This window comes from Rutidosis leptorrhynchoides, chromosome 2 (genome assembly GCF_046630445.1).
Source record: "Rutidosis leptorrhynchoides isolate AG116_Rl617_1_P2 chromosome 2, CSIRO_AGI_Rlap_v1, whole genome shotgun sequence".
Taxonomy (NCBI): Eukaryota; Viridiplantae; Streptophyta; class Magnoliopsida; order Asterales; family Asteraceae; genus Rutidosis; species Rutidosis leptorrhynchoides.
Window position 1 is genome coordinate 541,046,499 of NC_092334.1, and position 16,325 is coordinate 541,062,823.

Here is a 16,325-nt window from a genome sequence, read left to right on the forward strand (position 1 = left end):
TTATGACATAAGCGCTTAATGTTTTAGATGAGTTTGGTAACGTTCATGATGCATTTCATGCATCCAACTTACTGAATATGCCTGTAAGGCTAAAAACATCATCTTTCCTTTTGTGTGTATATATATTCAGATGATATACACATGTTAACCAGAAACGAAATCAATTCGTTGATCTCTTAGGATAAGAGACTTAATCAATGGAATATACCTATACTTACTCTTATACGCCCAAGTACCTTTCGAGGTAAATAGCTCACTTCTGAGCCCACGAGTCTCGGAACTTTGATACGCCCCTTCTTATTCAAATACGGTACCATTGTTGGTCACTCCTCAAAATTTCGGGACGAAATTTTCTTTAACAGGTGGGTAATGTAACGACTCGAATTTTTTGACTTGTTTTTGTGCCTTGTGTTTTTGCGAAACTGCGTATTTGTGCGTACTGTGCTACTTTATACTCTGGAATCTTTATACACATGGCTTACTTTCATTTATGTGTTAAAACGTGCCTTTAAGTACGTATGATACTTAACTTAATCACCTGAAGCCTTTATGACCGTTAGTGTCACTTGACGTTACGAACAAACTGCGTACTGCGTACACGTTTAACTTTTGTCGTAATCTGAATATTATGACTACGAAATCTTAATTATTATTTTATAATAATAATTACTTGGGTGTATGGATGCTTAATTACGCGTAGTAATTTACTTATGCTTACTAGTTAGTCTTGTTGGACTTTCTACCCTGTTGGGCCTTAGCCCACCCTACGCTAGTTAGTGGACTATTTAATTAGCCCAATTATTATTAGCTAGTGACCCATTAATATGTAAGACAAATGCCTGTTTATTAGAGGGAACATACTAGCATTTATGTCAAGTATTATCCTTAATGTTGCATGAGATCCCGACATAAGCACCAACTTTAGACAACCATTAACCAAAAAGCAAACTTTTGTCCCCCCTTGTCCCCCCTAATTCCAACGGCCATGACACCCCTCCCACACCCTATCCACCTATAAATACAAGCCTCATTCCATCCATTTTACACTTGCTTTCATTTGTAATTCACACACACTCACTCTCTAATTCTCTCTCTAGCCTTTCTCTCTCTAAAAGTGTAAGTATTTTGAATTTCTCTTCTTCTTCTCCTTCTCATCATCACGAATTCATCATCATCATCATCATCATCATGGGTCTAGCTTTTTAGCTTTTGATCTTGATTACATCTTGTAGATTCAAACATGGATTTGAATCTTTCAAGAACATGGAAGATTCAATCTTTCTAGCTTTGAATCTTCACCCACTTTGTAGATCTATATTTGTTAACTTTAATCTTTCTATCTTGTTATAAAGATTCAAACTTGTGTTTGTAATCTTCATGTAACTTAAAGATCCAAGCTTTATGCTTCAAGATCTTCAAGAACAACCAAGATGCAAGCTTTCTAGCTTGGATCTTCATATCTTTTGTTGGATCTAAGTTTTCTAACTTATGATCTCATTATTTTGTTATAAAGATCAAAACTTGTGTTTATGGTCTTCATATAACTTAAAGATCCAAGCTTTATGCTTCAAGTTCTTCAAGAACACTAAAGGTTCAAGCTTTCTAGCTTTGTGACCTTATAACTTGTGTGAAAAGGATCCAAGCTCTCTAGCTTAGGGTTCCATCACTTCATTTGACTTAGATTATGTTCATACTTATTTGATTGAGGTAAAGTTTGTAGCTTTAGTTGTAAATGTAACTTGTAATTGCGTTAAGACTAAGGATATGATGTAACCTTGGTTCATCATCCATCTAAGACTCTTAAATGAGTTGTTTTCTTACTTGGTCTTAACATATTGTGTGTTGGTGGTAGAATATTGGTCAAGGTGATGCTAACCCATCAACGAGTTGTGCACTTGAAGCTACAAGCATCAAGGATGAGAACCGTATTGAGCATCAAGCACTAAGAACCCTACCAGAGCACCTTGCTTACTGTTTTCGGGATCTGATCGTACCACCTGGGATACTGGAAAGTTGATTTTCAGTTATTTCGGGTCGAGTAGATGATTTTATGTTTAGACATTGTCTTAATCCGAGTTACGGTTTAGGATTTATGGCCTTCCGAAAGTCATTACACCCTATTAACGTTGTGCTGAAATTTCTGACCTACTCGCACTTAAACCGTCGCCACGGTCAAAGGAAGACGAGTTTGGTTCTGGAAATTGGTCAGCAACTAGGGGACTCATATACGGAGCCATAGTCACTGATTACGCGTCTTTTCGATTTAGGTAGAGGTCGTAGCAGCTGACCGAAGTCAGCCTATTGTTTCGATCTCAATTCTTGTCAAACTTACTTAGCTTTTATGATGATGAACGATGATGATGATGACACTTAAACTTATTTTATGCACTATTAAAACTTATGAGGATAACCTACTGACCTAGCAACCTTTGACTTAGGTTGACGACCTTTTAGACCGACTTACTACTTGCGTACTTTCATTATCGATTTTACCGCTCTTATCACTGTGAGTTATAGCATCCCTTTTTACTTTTACTATTTTGGGACTGAGAATACATGCGCTTTTTACATTTTACATACTAGGCACGAGCACTTAAACTTTATATATGTGTGGGTTATACAACGGCATAAACTTTCCCCTTAGCTCGTTAACGTTTAGTCATTGGTGTTTGAACCGGTGAACGCGAATCTTAGATATGGATCCATAGGGTTTGACATCACCACTCGGGCTAGTCGCGCTAGCATTTAACGGGTGTTTAATACTTCGTAAACTTACGCACTCGCCAAGTGTACTTTTAGGGGGTGATATTACGTTAAGTTAGTTACCAAGTGCCCACGGATAAGTATATACTTTATCATACTGATTTGAATTACTGGTTTAAACTGCTGGTTGAAGCACTGAAATCTTGTGGCCTACATTACATTACTGATTACAAACAAACTATAGCTCACCAACATTCGTGTTGACTTTTTAAGCATGTATTTCTCAGGTTCTTAGACGTTGTTGCTTCCGCTGTTTAGACTTGCTGTCTTGGTGTTAAAGTTGCTGTTAAGGACTTGCTGTGCTAGAATTATGCTGCATTACTTAGAGATGTCTCAATCATGGAACTTTTATTTTGCATTCGTAGTTTATGTTATTTTCAAATAATGACTTTGTAACGACCTTTGTGTCACGTTATCTTTTGTAAAAGCTATATTTTATGAATGAAAAACTGATTTTCGAATAGCATGTAGTATTCGACCGTGTAAAGATCCTGTTGTTGACGAATCGTACACGATGGTTTTGTACGGGGCGTCACATTATATATCATAAAAAGTGATAAATCTGTTTAAGGAGTTCTGTTTATATAATGAGAGGTATTCCGTTTAGCGTGTTGCGCTCAGGTGTTTTGCGGCTTATAAAATATATTTGTATTTTATGTTTGTTTTTTATGCTTTAAGTATATAAATGTATTTATACATTTGTGATAAACCATTCTGAATGTCATGACATTAATAGATTTTTATTTTTGCCTCGGTGCCCTCTAGCGAAGTAAACACTTACGCTAGCTGATCCCTTGTGTCTATAATGTTGACACAAGAGCCTCTACCATCAGGGGCATAAAAATGCCTTGCCTTATGTGGGTAGGTATGAATGCTATATTCTATATTCGTAACGCGTATCGTTTTGCGTGAGAAAAAATAAAATTTTATTGATATTTCTTTGCCGCACATACAACATTTTGTGCAACATCTTCGCATGGGGTGATCAATCCCAATTAGAAAATTACAAAAATTGTATTGTGCTTTGTCTGAACTGAGGAAAATTAAAAAACATGGTAAACAAACTGATCTGCATGACTCATGTTAACATACTGTCCTCCGTGTAGCGTGTTGCGTCTTGCCTTTTAAGGCTCCCACATTTTGGGCGGTTTGAAATACCCATTCACATCATTTTTGTTAAACAACTGCCTCGACGATCCTCCTCTAAAAAAATTTCCTTGAGCTTCATAAACAACTGATCTCTCTCTTGCTAGCCCAACATATTCAGAATGTATCACTGCCACACCATTTGGTGTTGGGAACCGCAATTCTGCGTGTAGTGTAGAAGTGATTGCTCCAAATTTGCGAAGAGTTCGCCTACCAAACAAGGCATTGAATCTTGATCTTCCATCAAGAATCGTAAAGTCCACAATTTCTGTTCGGACTAAAGGGTGTGTTTCCAATGTTACATCCAGTTTCACCTTACCAACTGCCGTTATCGAGTCGCCCGTGATGCCGGCAATCTTCAAGTTCGTGTAGCGAAGCCTATCTTTTACGCTGAACGGATAATCTTTGAAATGATGCAGATACAAGAGATCTGCTTCACTACCTGTATCAGTATAGATTCGAGTGATGCTTCTGTTTGCAATTACAGCTAAAATGACCACAGGCTCCTCTGATAGGCGCCAATTTGGAATGGTGTGAAATATGATTGGAGCATACATCCACTGCTCCGTCATGCGCTCTCCGCCTGTTTCATTCTCCTCTACTTCATTCCATATAACCTTGATGTGCATTTCACGGGTTGGATCTCTTTCATCTTTTCTGTTCCAATCACGCAGTCCACCGTGACGCACCTTTCCTTGCCAAGCAAAACGGTTGTTTGGATCATTCCTCCTGAACTGTTTTCCTGGTAACAGGTGGTTTAACTCTCCGGCTTTAATCTTTGCAATGATTTTCCTCATCAATGATTTACAGTTGTCAGTATCATGCCCATATGCCTTGTGAAAATCACACCATTTATCACTCTGTGGTCCCTGATGCTCTTCCATTATGGTGGAGGGTGAAAAGTTTCCTTAACAGGTTCAGTGAACAAAATCTCCTTTGGAGTTTTTGTTAAAGCCATGATGAGTGGATGTCTGTCTAGTGGTTTTCGTTAATGGTAATTGTCATTCAGATGATTATTCCCCCTCCAACCATGTTGCCGCTTCTGGCAATTGTTCTCATATCCACGCTGTCTCTTATAATTGTCATTCCTGTTCCGTTCTCTGCCTTGCTGTCTAAAATTTCTTTGATAATTATCAACTCTTGGATATCCCATCTCACCTACCCGTAAATGCTTCTATGCAACCAACAATGCTTGATGTAACGTCTTTGGGACATCATATCGCAACGCATGAATTAATCTTGCAAAACATCGCTGATCAAGACAAAATATAAACCCTGAAACAAGCTGAGATTCTGGTATGTATGGTATCTTTTAACACTCAATGGTATAATGTTTCATGAAATCACTCAGTGACTCATTCTGGTGCATTGTTATTTCATGTTCATCAAGATTTGACAACGTACAGCTTCTCAAACTTTGATATTGCATCACAAACTTGGCCCTTAAATCAAGAAAACTGGTAATACTCTTTGGTGGCAAACTAGCAAACCATTCTCTTGCCATTTTCTGCACTACCATTGGACACATATGGCACGCAGTTTCGTCTTCCCAATGTTGTAATCTCATAACACCTTCAAACATGGTAAGGAAGTCTTTTGGATCTGTTGTGCCATCATAAACACCGATAGATGGAATTCCCAAATTTCTTGGTAATGTATAATCTGCAATCCGAGGGATAAAATTCTGTGTTGACTCTGCCATTGCTGGTGGTTTGATAGCTTCATCTCCAGTAATCAAAGCAAATAAATTATCTACAGCCGTTGCACGGATGGCGGGCTATGCCAACTTCTGCTTGTATCTTGATGGTGCCGTCTTGGTCAAAATCCCATCCAATAACTTTCCTACCATTTCCTCAGTCATAAAGAACTACTCTTCTTCTTCCCCAAAGTCCCAATCATCTTCCACAAAACCTTCATCATTGCGTTCTCGTTCAGCTTCATAAACCAAAGTATTCAACTGATTGAATAGCTTGAACAATTGTGATTTTGAAATTGACTTTCCTTTGTTGTTGTGCTTAGCATTCACATCAGTTGTTCTCTTAAAAGAAACATTGTGTGTTCCTCGTCTGGCCTTCCACATTCTGCCACTGGAACTTTCCATCAATGGTTTCTTCAATCGCGGTATGGTTTCATGCACAATCTCTTCTGTTGCACCAGTATTGGGTTGATCTTTTTCTTCGATTGAAGTTTCTTCAAGAGTTAGCTGATCCACTGGTATATTCTCAATGATGTTTTCATTAATTAGTTCTAGTGCTACTTTTGCTGAGGTTATTTCAGTTGCCTTCATGCTCTTAGTGTTTTTGCTGGTCTTTGAGATGGATGGCACCGTTTGTTGGTACGATTTTTCGTGTAGCGGCTGTAAGGTACCAGTATAAGACAATAGCTGCTTAGCGTGTGGTGTATAATGTTGATTGATGTTTGCCCTCGAGAAATAATCTCTGCAGACCCGGAAGACGGATGAGAGATCCGTGGGGTGGCCTCAATCAATCTGGGGATCAATCTGTAATTGATCCGTCTAGCGTATTATTGCTAAGCGGATAATGTGCATTTAGAGTGAGAAAGAACTGTGTGAGAGAGAAAGTGTACTTCTCTCTGACTAAAGTTCCGATGTGAAATGTGGTGACCCAGGGGGTCTATTTATAGGCGTAGAATGTCCGAAATTCTCGGGATACACGTGTCAATCGCTGATTAATTCTGTTATACGAAGTATCCGGAAGGTCGGTGGCATGTACTGACGTGGCTGCGTGCCGTTCACGCACTGAGTAAAAGGGCTTAAGCATTGAAGCTGCCTGTAAGGCTTACGCATGACGTCGGGCGGCCTGCTATACGCTGGGCGGCAAATGGTGTTTTTATGGTGTATTCCCTAGGATACACCATTACAATCACAAAATTATTACAAGCATAAGTGTGATATTGTGCGAGAGTAGCAATACAAGTGTACTACCTCGCACCAAATCAATGATCCTTAGCTCCCACACGTGAATATCAAATCAATTTAAGTTACAAACCAAATCATAAGATTGTTTCATAAATCACGATGAATATTAGTTACCATTTAACCTTGATGTGCCGAGGTTCCTTCTCCTTCACAATGTGTGATTGGGTTGCGTGAATCTTCCTTTAGGATATGCCCTTATTTGTACTCCTTGACTCCGAATAGGGTCATTGGGTGTTTCTCAAAACCATCTAATTCAACCCATAAGAACTTGGCAAGGCGAGTAACATAGTGACCACTAACACTTGGGAGCATCGATTTATCTCCAATTGCATCAAAGAGGTAGCTTGCAACGAGGTTAGGAACATGAACATGCTTTCTCTTGTGAACTCTATGAACCAACCAAATATCGAGCATGTCATCTTATCCTTATCCTCCATGCGGTGAAAGATCGTATTTCCAAAGAACCCTTGAATACATCTAAGTTTAGGACTTGAAAGTGTGTGAGGCACTTGGTTGGATGACGTGAACTCGGTATTACTAATCTTATGCCAAACCCTTTTTGGATCAAACTCATTTAGATTGAAATTTTCACATTCGGCCAAGTACATGAAAGTGACATTTGGTGAGGTATCCTTGTAGAGATCTAGGCTCGCCATAAATTGTGCCATACTTAATCGCCATTCTTCCCCCTAACCTAAATGCGAGGTAATCTTCTAGCTACGGAGAACAGACTTTGAAGTTGACCCTTAAGGTTGTTAGGAATTCCCGAGTTAACAAGGGGTAGACATCCTCGCGGATGTCAAGCAATGGTCCCCATTGGTACATGCTTTGATGATAGTGCTCAACCTTAAACGCATCCCGAATCTCACTGACCATTCCCACTAGTTCTAATGGAACCCAATCAATGTACTTGACCGGGCATACCGGCATTTGAATTCTATTAAGCATCCGAGACTTTAGGGTCTCAATTTGAAGAACCTCTTGTAACCATTCATAGATATCGGATGCTTGCGCCTTTCCTTTCCCTTTGTATATCACCTTAAACATAAATGCAACAAACAACGAACGCATCCATGACTTTATAACATTAGAATACATTAAATTTCTTGCAATCAAACATTAATGGGGCAACACACCCCCTACATTAATCCATTACTACAAGCTTCATAATTGTCATGTTTAGGCTAAAATGATCAATATGCAACAATGGTACAATGGTCAACTCGGGTCAAACTAGATAAGTGTAATTCTAGGAAACCTAAATAACCTTGCAAGCATATCGGAAGCACGTATTAAAACCACAAGCCAGAGTGTTTCATGCTTCAAATCACAAATTCAATGTCAAAATGTCAACGCCGGTCAAACCCTATAGTCATTAACCCTAATTTCAATTCCATAGCGAAAGAAACACTAAATTTAAGGGTACATGGCAATAACTTGTTAGTAGACTAGCAAACAACGTTAGACTACACCCCAATTTCATCCTAAACAACCAAACTTAAAAAGCCCCAATTTTTGAGAACCCTAAAATCACAAAGTTAAATTTTGTGCAATTAAACATGGAAAACATGTAATTCAACAACATTGCAACCTAAAATCAACAATTACATCATCATTATCAACTTAGATCTAGCATAATTGACAAGCATGGCACATAAAGTAAAAAGCATGAAGATTTTACAAAGAAGTGCAATTAAGTGAAATAAGTGCAAGATCATACTTGAAACATGTTTGATGTTGACAAGTTAGCAAGATCCTTGAAGAAAACTGATAAATTTGACTTAAGAAATTAGGTTTTTAAGTGTTTAAGTCGGAAGTAAGAAAGTTATATGATGTGAAAAAATAATTCAAATAAACCTCCAAAACACATTCAAAACGGGGCCTGGAACGCCGTTCCATATCCCGGAACATCATTCCAGAATACCGGGAATTAGGAACGTGGTTCTAAAAACCATAACGTCGTTCTTCACAAACCCAGAACGTATTTCCTTTAAAAGGAACGTCCTTCCTCAAACGGCCTAGAAAGTGCATATGATCAAATTTTAAGACCAGAATGTCGTTCCACATACGTAGAACGTCGTTCCTGATGCAAATAGCAGTTTTTCAGCATTTAAACCAAGACAAGCACAATTCTACCCATATCACAAACTTTTTTTGGTCTTTTCAGATTTCCCAAATGCATGAAATGCAACTACATGCCAATGCAAGCTAACAAAAACGCAATATCATGCAATTCTACATGAAATGCAAACTATCATGAATAAATATAGCATAAATGTGATCGTTTTTTATCTAAGGTCTATCACATGACCCGATTAAGTGCAAAGGTGTCACTTTGAGTAGAGCTTATTGTCATCAAGCTCAAGAGCATTGACTTCATCAAAGTAGAGTCGCAATAGGTGCCCATTCATCTTAAAAGTATCGTTATCTCCATACAACTCAACATAGCCCGTTGGGTAATATCTTTTGACTATATAAGGTCCCGACCATCTAGACTTTAGCTTACCGGGTGAAAACTTAAATCGAGAGTTGAACACTAGAACCTTGTCTGTAACGACCCAACCCGTTATCCAACCAAAAACACGCCTTAAAATTTTTTTGTAACTCAGTGCATCTGGACGGCGTCCAGTTGTGAAGGGCAGGACGGCGTCCAAGCAACTTGGATGGCATCCAAATGAACTGCCAGGGGCTGTCCCCGGAGTCCAACTTAAGCGAACGGAAAACCCGCTTCCCGACACTTCTAAACGAAACGACTTTCACAACACGTTATAATAATTAAAACTAAGAGTTTTCCACAATAAAATCAAGTTTTAAAACACCGGGCCCACATCGACCCAAATTACTACAAAGTGACAATTTTGACCCATTTTAATTTAATTCAAAACATAGACCGAGCATGGTGATTGGGGATATGCTACCCAATCCTAATCAAATCCAAAAGCATGTCTTCTAAAGCAAACTACGCAAGTCCTCTATCTAATGACCCGTCCTAATCCATCTGGACGAATACATTACATTTGGTTACATCGCGAGGTACTTGACCTCTATATGATACATTTTACAAATATTGCATTCGTTTTTAAAAGAAAAATTTTCATTACAACGAAAGATGACGTCATGCATACCATTTCATAATATATCCATCTATAATTGACTTAATAAAAATCTTGATGAACTCGACGACTCGAATGCAACGTCTTTTGAAATATGCCATGAATGACTCCAAGTGATATCTTTAAAATGAGAAAATGCACAGCGAAATATTTCTTTCATACCTGAGAATAAACATGCTTTCAAGTGTCAACCAAAAGGTTGGTGAGTTCATTAGTTTATCATAAACATTCATTTCCATTATTTTAATAGAACACAAGATTTCAGATATTTAATTGTACATGTAACCTGAGTACAAAATAACACGCGCAACCCGCGAATTAAAAATCATTCATATGGTGAACGCTTGATAACCAACTTAACTTTAATGCATAGAATATCTCCAAACAAAACCTCTAGTCTGTATAATAATAATAATAATCTCGAAGTACTAAAGCATCCGTACCCCGTATGGGACTTGTCGAGGTCCATAGATCTATCTTTAGGATTCGTGTCGATTAGGGGCCATACCCATTTCCTAATCATTAGGTTACCAAGCTAAAAGGGGTGATATTCAATATTCATAATCCAGCCATAGAATGTAGTGTTTGATCACTTGTGTCTATTTCGTAAAACATTAATAAAATCAGCGCCTGTATTCTCAGTCCCAAAAATATATATAAAAAGGGAGTAATGAAACTCACAATACTGTATTTTGTAGTAAAAATACATATGACGACATTGAACAACTGAATAATGCAGGGTTGGCCTCGGATTCACGAACCTATATCAATTGTTTATTTATTAAAACATGTAATGGTAATCTCATAATTTTCATTTATAACTTATATAATATTTATGTGTTTGTAGTTATATAAATTTTATACTAAATTTTTATTTAATACATATACTTTATTTATATGTATTATATCTTATATTTTATGTTATATATCTATATCTATTTTGTATATATACATTTAAAATAATTTTTTATTCATTTTGTTATATTAATATATCTATAAATATATGTTTAGTATTATATTTAAAAACCGATAGTTTATTATATGTAAGTATTTTTGTAAATATTGTTCATAATGACAATACTAACATAAATGAAATTTTAATAATATAATTACTTTAATAAAAATGTTAATTTTTGATAAGGAAATAGTTTTAATAAAAATAGTAGTAATATTCATATTAATAAATATAATGATAATATTGATAATAATACTTATGTTAATAATAATAATAATAATAATAATAATAATAATAATAATAATAATAATAATAATAATAATAATAATAATAATAATAATAATAATAATAATAATAATAACTTGATACTAGTACTAATATTAATGATAATAATACTAGTTTGTGTTATTTTCGTAATAACAATATTAATAACAATAATCATAATAATAATAAATACATGATAAACAATAATAAATGTGTATACCCTCAAAAGCTTTTAGTAAAAAGAAGTGCTCCAAATGGGACTCGAACCTAAGACCTCTCGGATAACACAAACACCCTCAACCATCGATCCATGCTCGTTTTTCTGTTTTAGTTCCCGGATTAAATTCTTTTAACCCTTGTCTGACAGTCTTCTTCATCATCTATTATCATCATCTACACCATCAGCATCATACTATCCTCCATTCATCATCGAGCATCATCAACATCGATCATCATGATCATAATCACTTTCGTAATCATAATCATCATCATCACGAGTCACCATCATCATCATCGTATCACCATATCATAATCATGATCAATACCGAATCGTCATCGTCACAGTCCATCATCATCATCACTTAACTATATCATGATCATCAACGAATAATCATGTTATCGTTTCCACTATCGATGATTATCATGAATCATCATCATTGATTCAGCCTATTCGAAAACAGATGCATGTCCTCGGCCTAATACATAAATAAAACATGGCCCAATACACTTAACTATCTAAACCCAACTAGAGTAAAAAGTGAAACACGGTCCAAAGCAGAAACAATTTAAGGATCTAGTTTATTCATGAAATAGAAAGTGGAGTCTTGCAAGTGGATTATTTAAAATGGCTTTTTGGTTCGTTTTTTTTTAATAAAGAATGACAAGTAGCAGGACACAAAATTATATCGTGGCCATCACCATCATACGGTCATCATCTTACGTCTACAGTAGCTTCAACAGAAAAATGCAGGTGATCTTTGAATGAAACAGAATTAGAACTAGTGATTGTAGCGAAGAAGGATAACAATAGATTGATAAGGGTTTGTTGTTGATAACGAAAACAGAAAAAGATGGTTTCGGTCACAAGAATTAAGAGAGAGAGAGAGAGAGAGAGAGAGAGAGAGAGAGAAAGATGGTAATGGGGGTCACGAAGGTGATGTACGGTGGCGGTGTTTAAGGAGGAAGAAAGAAAAATATAGTCAAAGATCGATGATTGTGGTGTTTAAACGAGTTTGATAGTTTTCGAATGAGACAAGAAAGATAACAAGTAGCAGCGGTGCATTGGTTGTTGTGGGTTCAATGGATGGTGGTAAGCCATCGGTGGTGATGGCGATTTCTGCAGAAAGGTGGTGATTAGTTTTTGCAAGTATGTTTCTTTTGTGTATCTATATATAGAGAGATGGTGATTGAAGCGATATATATATATATATATATATATATATATATATATATATATATATATATATATATATATATATATATATATATATATATATATATATATATATATTTCATTTTCATATACTTGTAGATGTAGAATATAGAGAAAAACATAAACGTTATTAAGCACTGGAAAACACAAGTGGGGTTGTAGTGTTGATTTTAACATTCATAATGTATATATATATATATATATATATATATATATATATATATATATATATATATATATATAATAAAAATAAATTAAACATGTGGAAAAGAAATCGCTAAAACACCTCGTGAATTCCTTGTTTGATTTTTCTGCCGATAGTTTTCACGAACTGTGTATCGTGTATACTATTTGAAATTAGTGGCGGATAAAAGTCTTCGGAAAAATCCCATATTTTTAAATTAACTATATTTATTTATTTTGGTCATTATGGTATTAATATATTAAATAAAAATTACATCAACTGTCCCTCTCATTTATGGGTAAAATATAAAAAGGGTTAAAATTACATAATTAGATCCTAAATATACTTTTAATAAGCCTATAACTTATATAACTCATTTTCGGATCACCTTTTATTTTAAAATTACATAAGTTCGAATTTAACTTGCTTAATATCAATCGGAACATCAAACGAGTATTACAAGCATTAAATATTTATTTTTAATATACTTTATTTATATATAGAGATATATTTTAAATAATAATTATTATAATATCTTATTTTTATTTTATTAATTTTTAATAACAACAACATATAATACTTCAAATTATATTTTGAATTATTATTTATATATACATACACACATATCTATTTACAATTAATTGTTCGTGAATCGTTGAGAACAGTCGAAGATCAAATGAATATATGAACATCGTTTCAAAATTTTTGAGACCCAACATTACAGACTTTGCTTATCGTGTCAGAAACATATAAAGGTTAAGTTTAAATTTGGTCGGAAATTTTTGGGTCGTCACACGCTAGTCCCCACGCTTACCCGAGCCACCGTCTCCATGCAATCTATAAAAATGTAAACAATGAGAGGGTAAGCTAATGCTTAGTGAGTGAGAATATACTACATACATATATATGTATAAAATGGACACGCCACACGAATAATCAAATAGCACATACCGGAGCATCCAAGCATAAAGGCAAGCTAATCTAAGCATACCGTACAATCGCTATACAACAAGCTAACAATATCGACAATGTAAGTTCACCAACAACGATATGAACAACGACATCAAGCTACACCCGGAGGGCTAGCTACATCACAACAATACGACGATATATAACAATAAAGCGTAAAACGCCCAAGGTTAACCCCTTAACCCAATACCAAAAGAAGATTGACCGAACTACACGAGCCTTAGTAAATCCGCATTCACACGAGACTACTATCTTCAATACCACAACAACATCGAGGTTGGACAAACTACACGAGCCTTAGTAAATCCGCATCCACACGAGACTACTACCTCAATAAGATGACCGAACTACACGCGTCATCGTGACTCGGCATCCACACGTGACTCACCTCCCAAATCAAAACCCACATCATCGGGGTTACTCAACCGCAACTCAATACCAACACTTCGCCATCGGGGTTATATAAATCCACATCACAAGCCCATGTGATAACGTACGCACAAAGTGTGCACCTCGCCAAAGGTGGTCAACCAAAATGCACAACCGTGCCAATTGGACCTATACACAAGTCCATCAAATCTACCTATATGTGAAGTGAGCTCTATAGCCGAGATTCACTTCACCCAGCCAGCACCCATCCTACACATACATATGCACATAGGTAATTAACACTCACCTTGTCGTCTTGATGAATGCTATCGAAAAATCCGCAACTCGCCGATGGAATGTACCTATTCCATTATCATAAATACAACAACACAATTAGGGTGAATTTACAAACCAACCCATATTAACAACTAGTGCAATTTCGACCCAAATGTACTTCCAAGCACAAACCGTGCCCAAACTAACCAATAATCACTAACACAAGTGAAGATGGTCCTAACACACCAATTGAACCCGAACACAAGTGTTAAACACTTGTCTTAACCAATTTGACACATAAACCCTAATTTTGACCCATTTCAAAATTAGTCAACCAAACACACTCACAAGTGTTCCAACACTTCCATAATCACTAAACCTAGTGATTAAACCCATTATCAAAGCCTAATCATGGGCAAAACATCAACCAACCCAAAACCCGCCAAGTGACAAGAATAACTAGTCATCATAAACCCACTTCATCATCTAAAAGGGTTTCACAACTAATCAAGCTTAAACCCTAACTTGAATATGAAATCTAACAAATGAAATTCAGAGTTTGAACTTACCAATACTACCACAACGTAGCCGTGAACGAGATGAACAACTTTAAAACCCGATTTTTGGCGAGAATCTGACTCCTTCCTCTCCAAATGGATCTTTCTCACTCTAAAACTCCTCCTCTCTCTAGGGTTTGAAGATGGGAGTGTTTATGGGTGTAAAATGAGGATAAGATGAGGCTTGACCAGTTTTGTGGTCACCAAACCGGCACCCAAGTGAATTGACCAAAATGCCCTTTTTAAAACAAGTTACACAGCTGGCCCGTCAGAACGTTTGGACGGCGTCCAGCAATTGGGACGGCGTCCAGTTTCAAAAGGGAGGACGGCGTCCAGATATTGGGACGGCGTCCCATTGAACTGAAATAGGAAACATGGTCTTACATTGTCGTTTGGGTGGAATTCCTTAGGTCCCTTAAGTCGGGCGTCATGCCATCTTTTAGTTTTCTATTTAGATGTTAAAGAGTTCTCGTAAGCCCCCAACCTAAGTTCCTCTAATTCATGCATTTGCATGACCCATTTCTCCCCTGCTTGGTCTAGGTCTAGGTTACTTGCTTCAATGCCCAAAATGCTCTATGCTCAAGGAAGTGACATGCTTTACCATAGACTAAATGAAATGGTGTGGTGCCTACTGGTGTCTTATATGCGGTTCTAAATGCCCATAAGGCGTCATCAAGTTTGGTTGACCAAACCTTAGGGTTGTTGTTGACCGTCTTTTCTAAAATCCTCTTCAATGCACGATTCGTGTTCTTCACTTGACCACTTGTTTGGGGGTGGTAAGGGGTGGAGAACCGGTGTGTGACACCATATTTTGCCAACATTTTCTCCGAAATATGATTAGCAAATGCGTGCCTCTATAGGTACTCCAAACCTAGCAAACAAGATCTTTAAGAACTTAATCACTACCCAAGCGTCATTGGTGGGCAAGGCCTTGGCCTCGGTCCACTTTGACACGTAGTCAACCGCAACTAAAATGAATAAATACTTGTTTGAGTTCAAAAACTGACCCATAAAATCTAGACCCCACACATCAAATATCTCACATATTTGGATCCCGGTTTGGGGCATTTCGTCTCTCTTTAAAATTGACCCGGATCTTTGGCAAGAATCACACCTTTTGACTAACTCAAGGGTGCCTTTAAATATCGTGGGCTAATAAAAACCGAAATCAAACACCTTTTGGGCGGTGTGATTCAGTCCAAAATGCCCTCCCGTGGGTCCACTATGACAACTCTTCAAAATCTCCTGGGCATCTTGCCCATATACACACACCTTCGAATTACTTGATCCGCCCCAATGCGAAACAAATCTGGTTCTTCCCGAAAATAATATTTCAAGTCATTATGAAACTTTTTCTTT

At 36.7% G+C, this 16,325-nt stretch overlaps 1 protein-coding gene across 1 annotated transcript; it reads right to left on the reverse strand.

The window, feature by feature from the left end:
• Positions 1–3,887: 3,887 nt before the first annotated feature.
• Positions 3,888–4,793, reverse strand: LOC139889641 (uncharacterized). The gene has a single exon (XM_071872579.1). The coding sequence runs from the start codon at positions 4,791–4,793 to the stop codon at positions 3,888–3,890; it is 906 nt and encodes a 301-aa protein (XP_071728680.1).
• Between the last annotated feature and the right edge of the window lie 11,532 nt (positions 4,794–16,325).

What these genes read in the sequence shown, in the direction of transcription:
- LOC139889641 (XM_071872579.1), bottom strand. Translation starts at nt 4,793, where the DNA reads ATGGAAGAGCATCAGGGACCACAGAGTGATAAATGGTGTGATTTTCAC.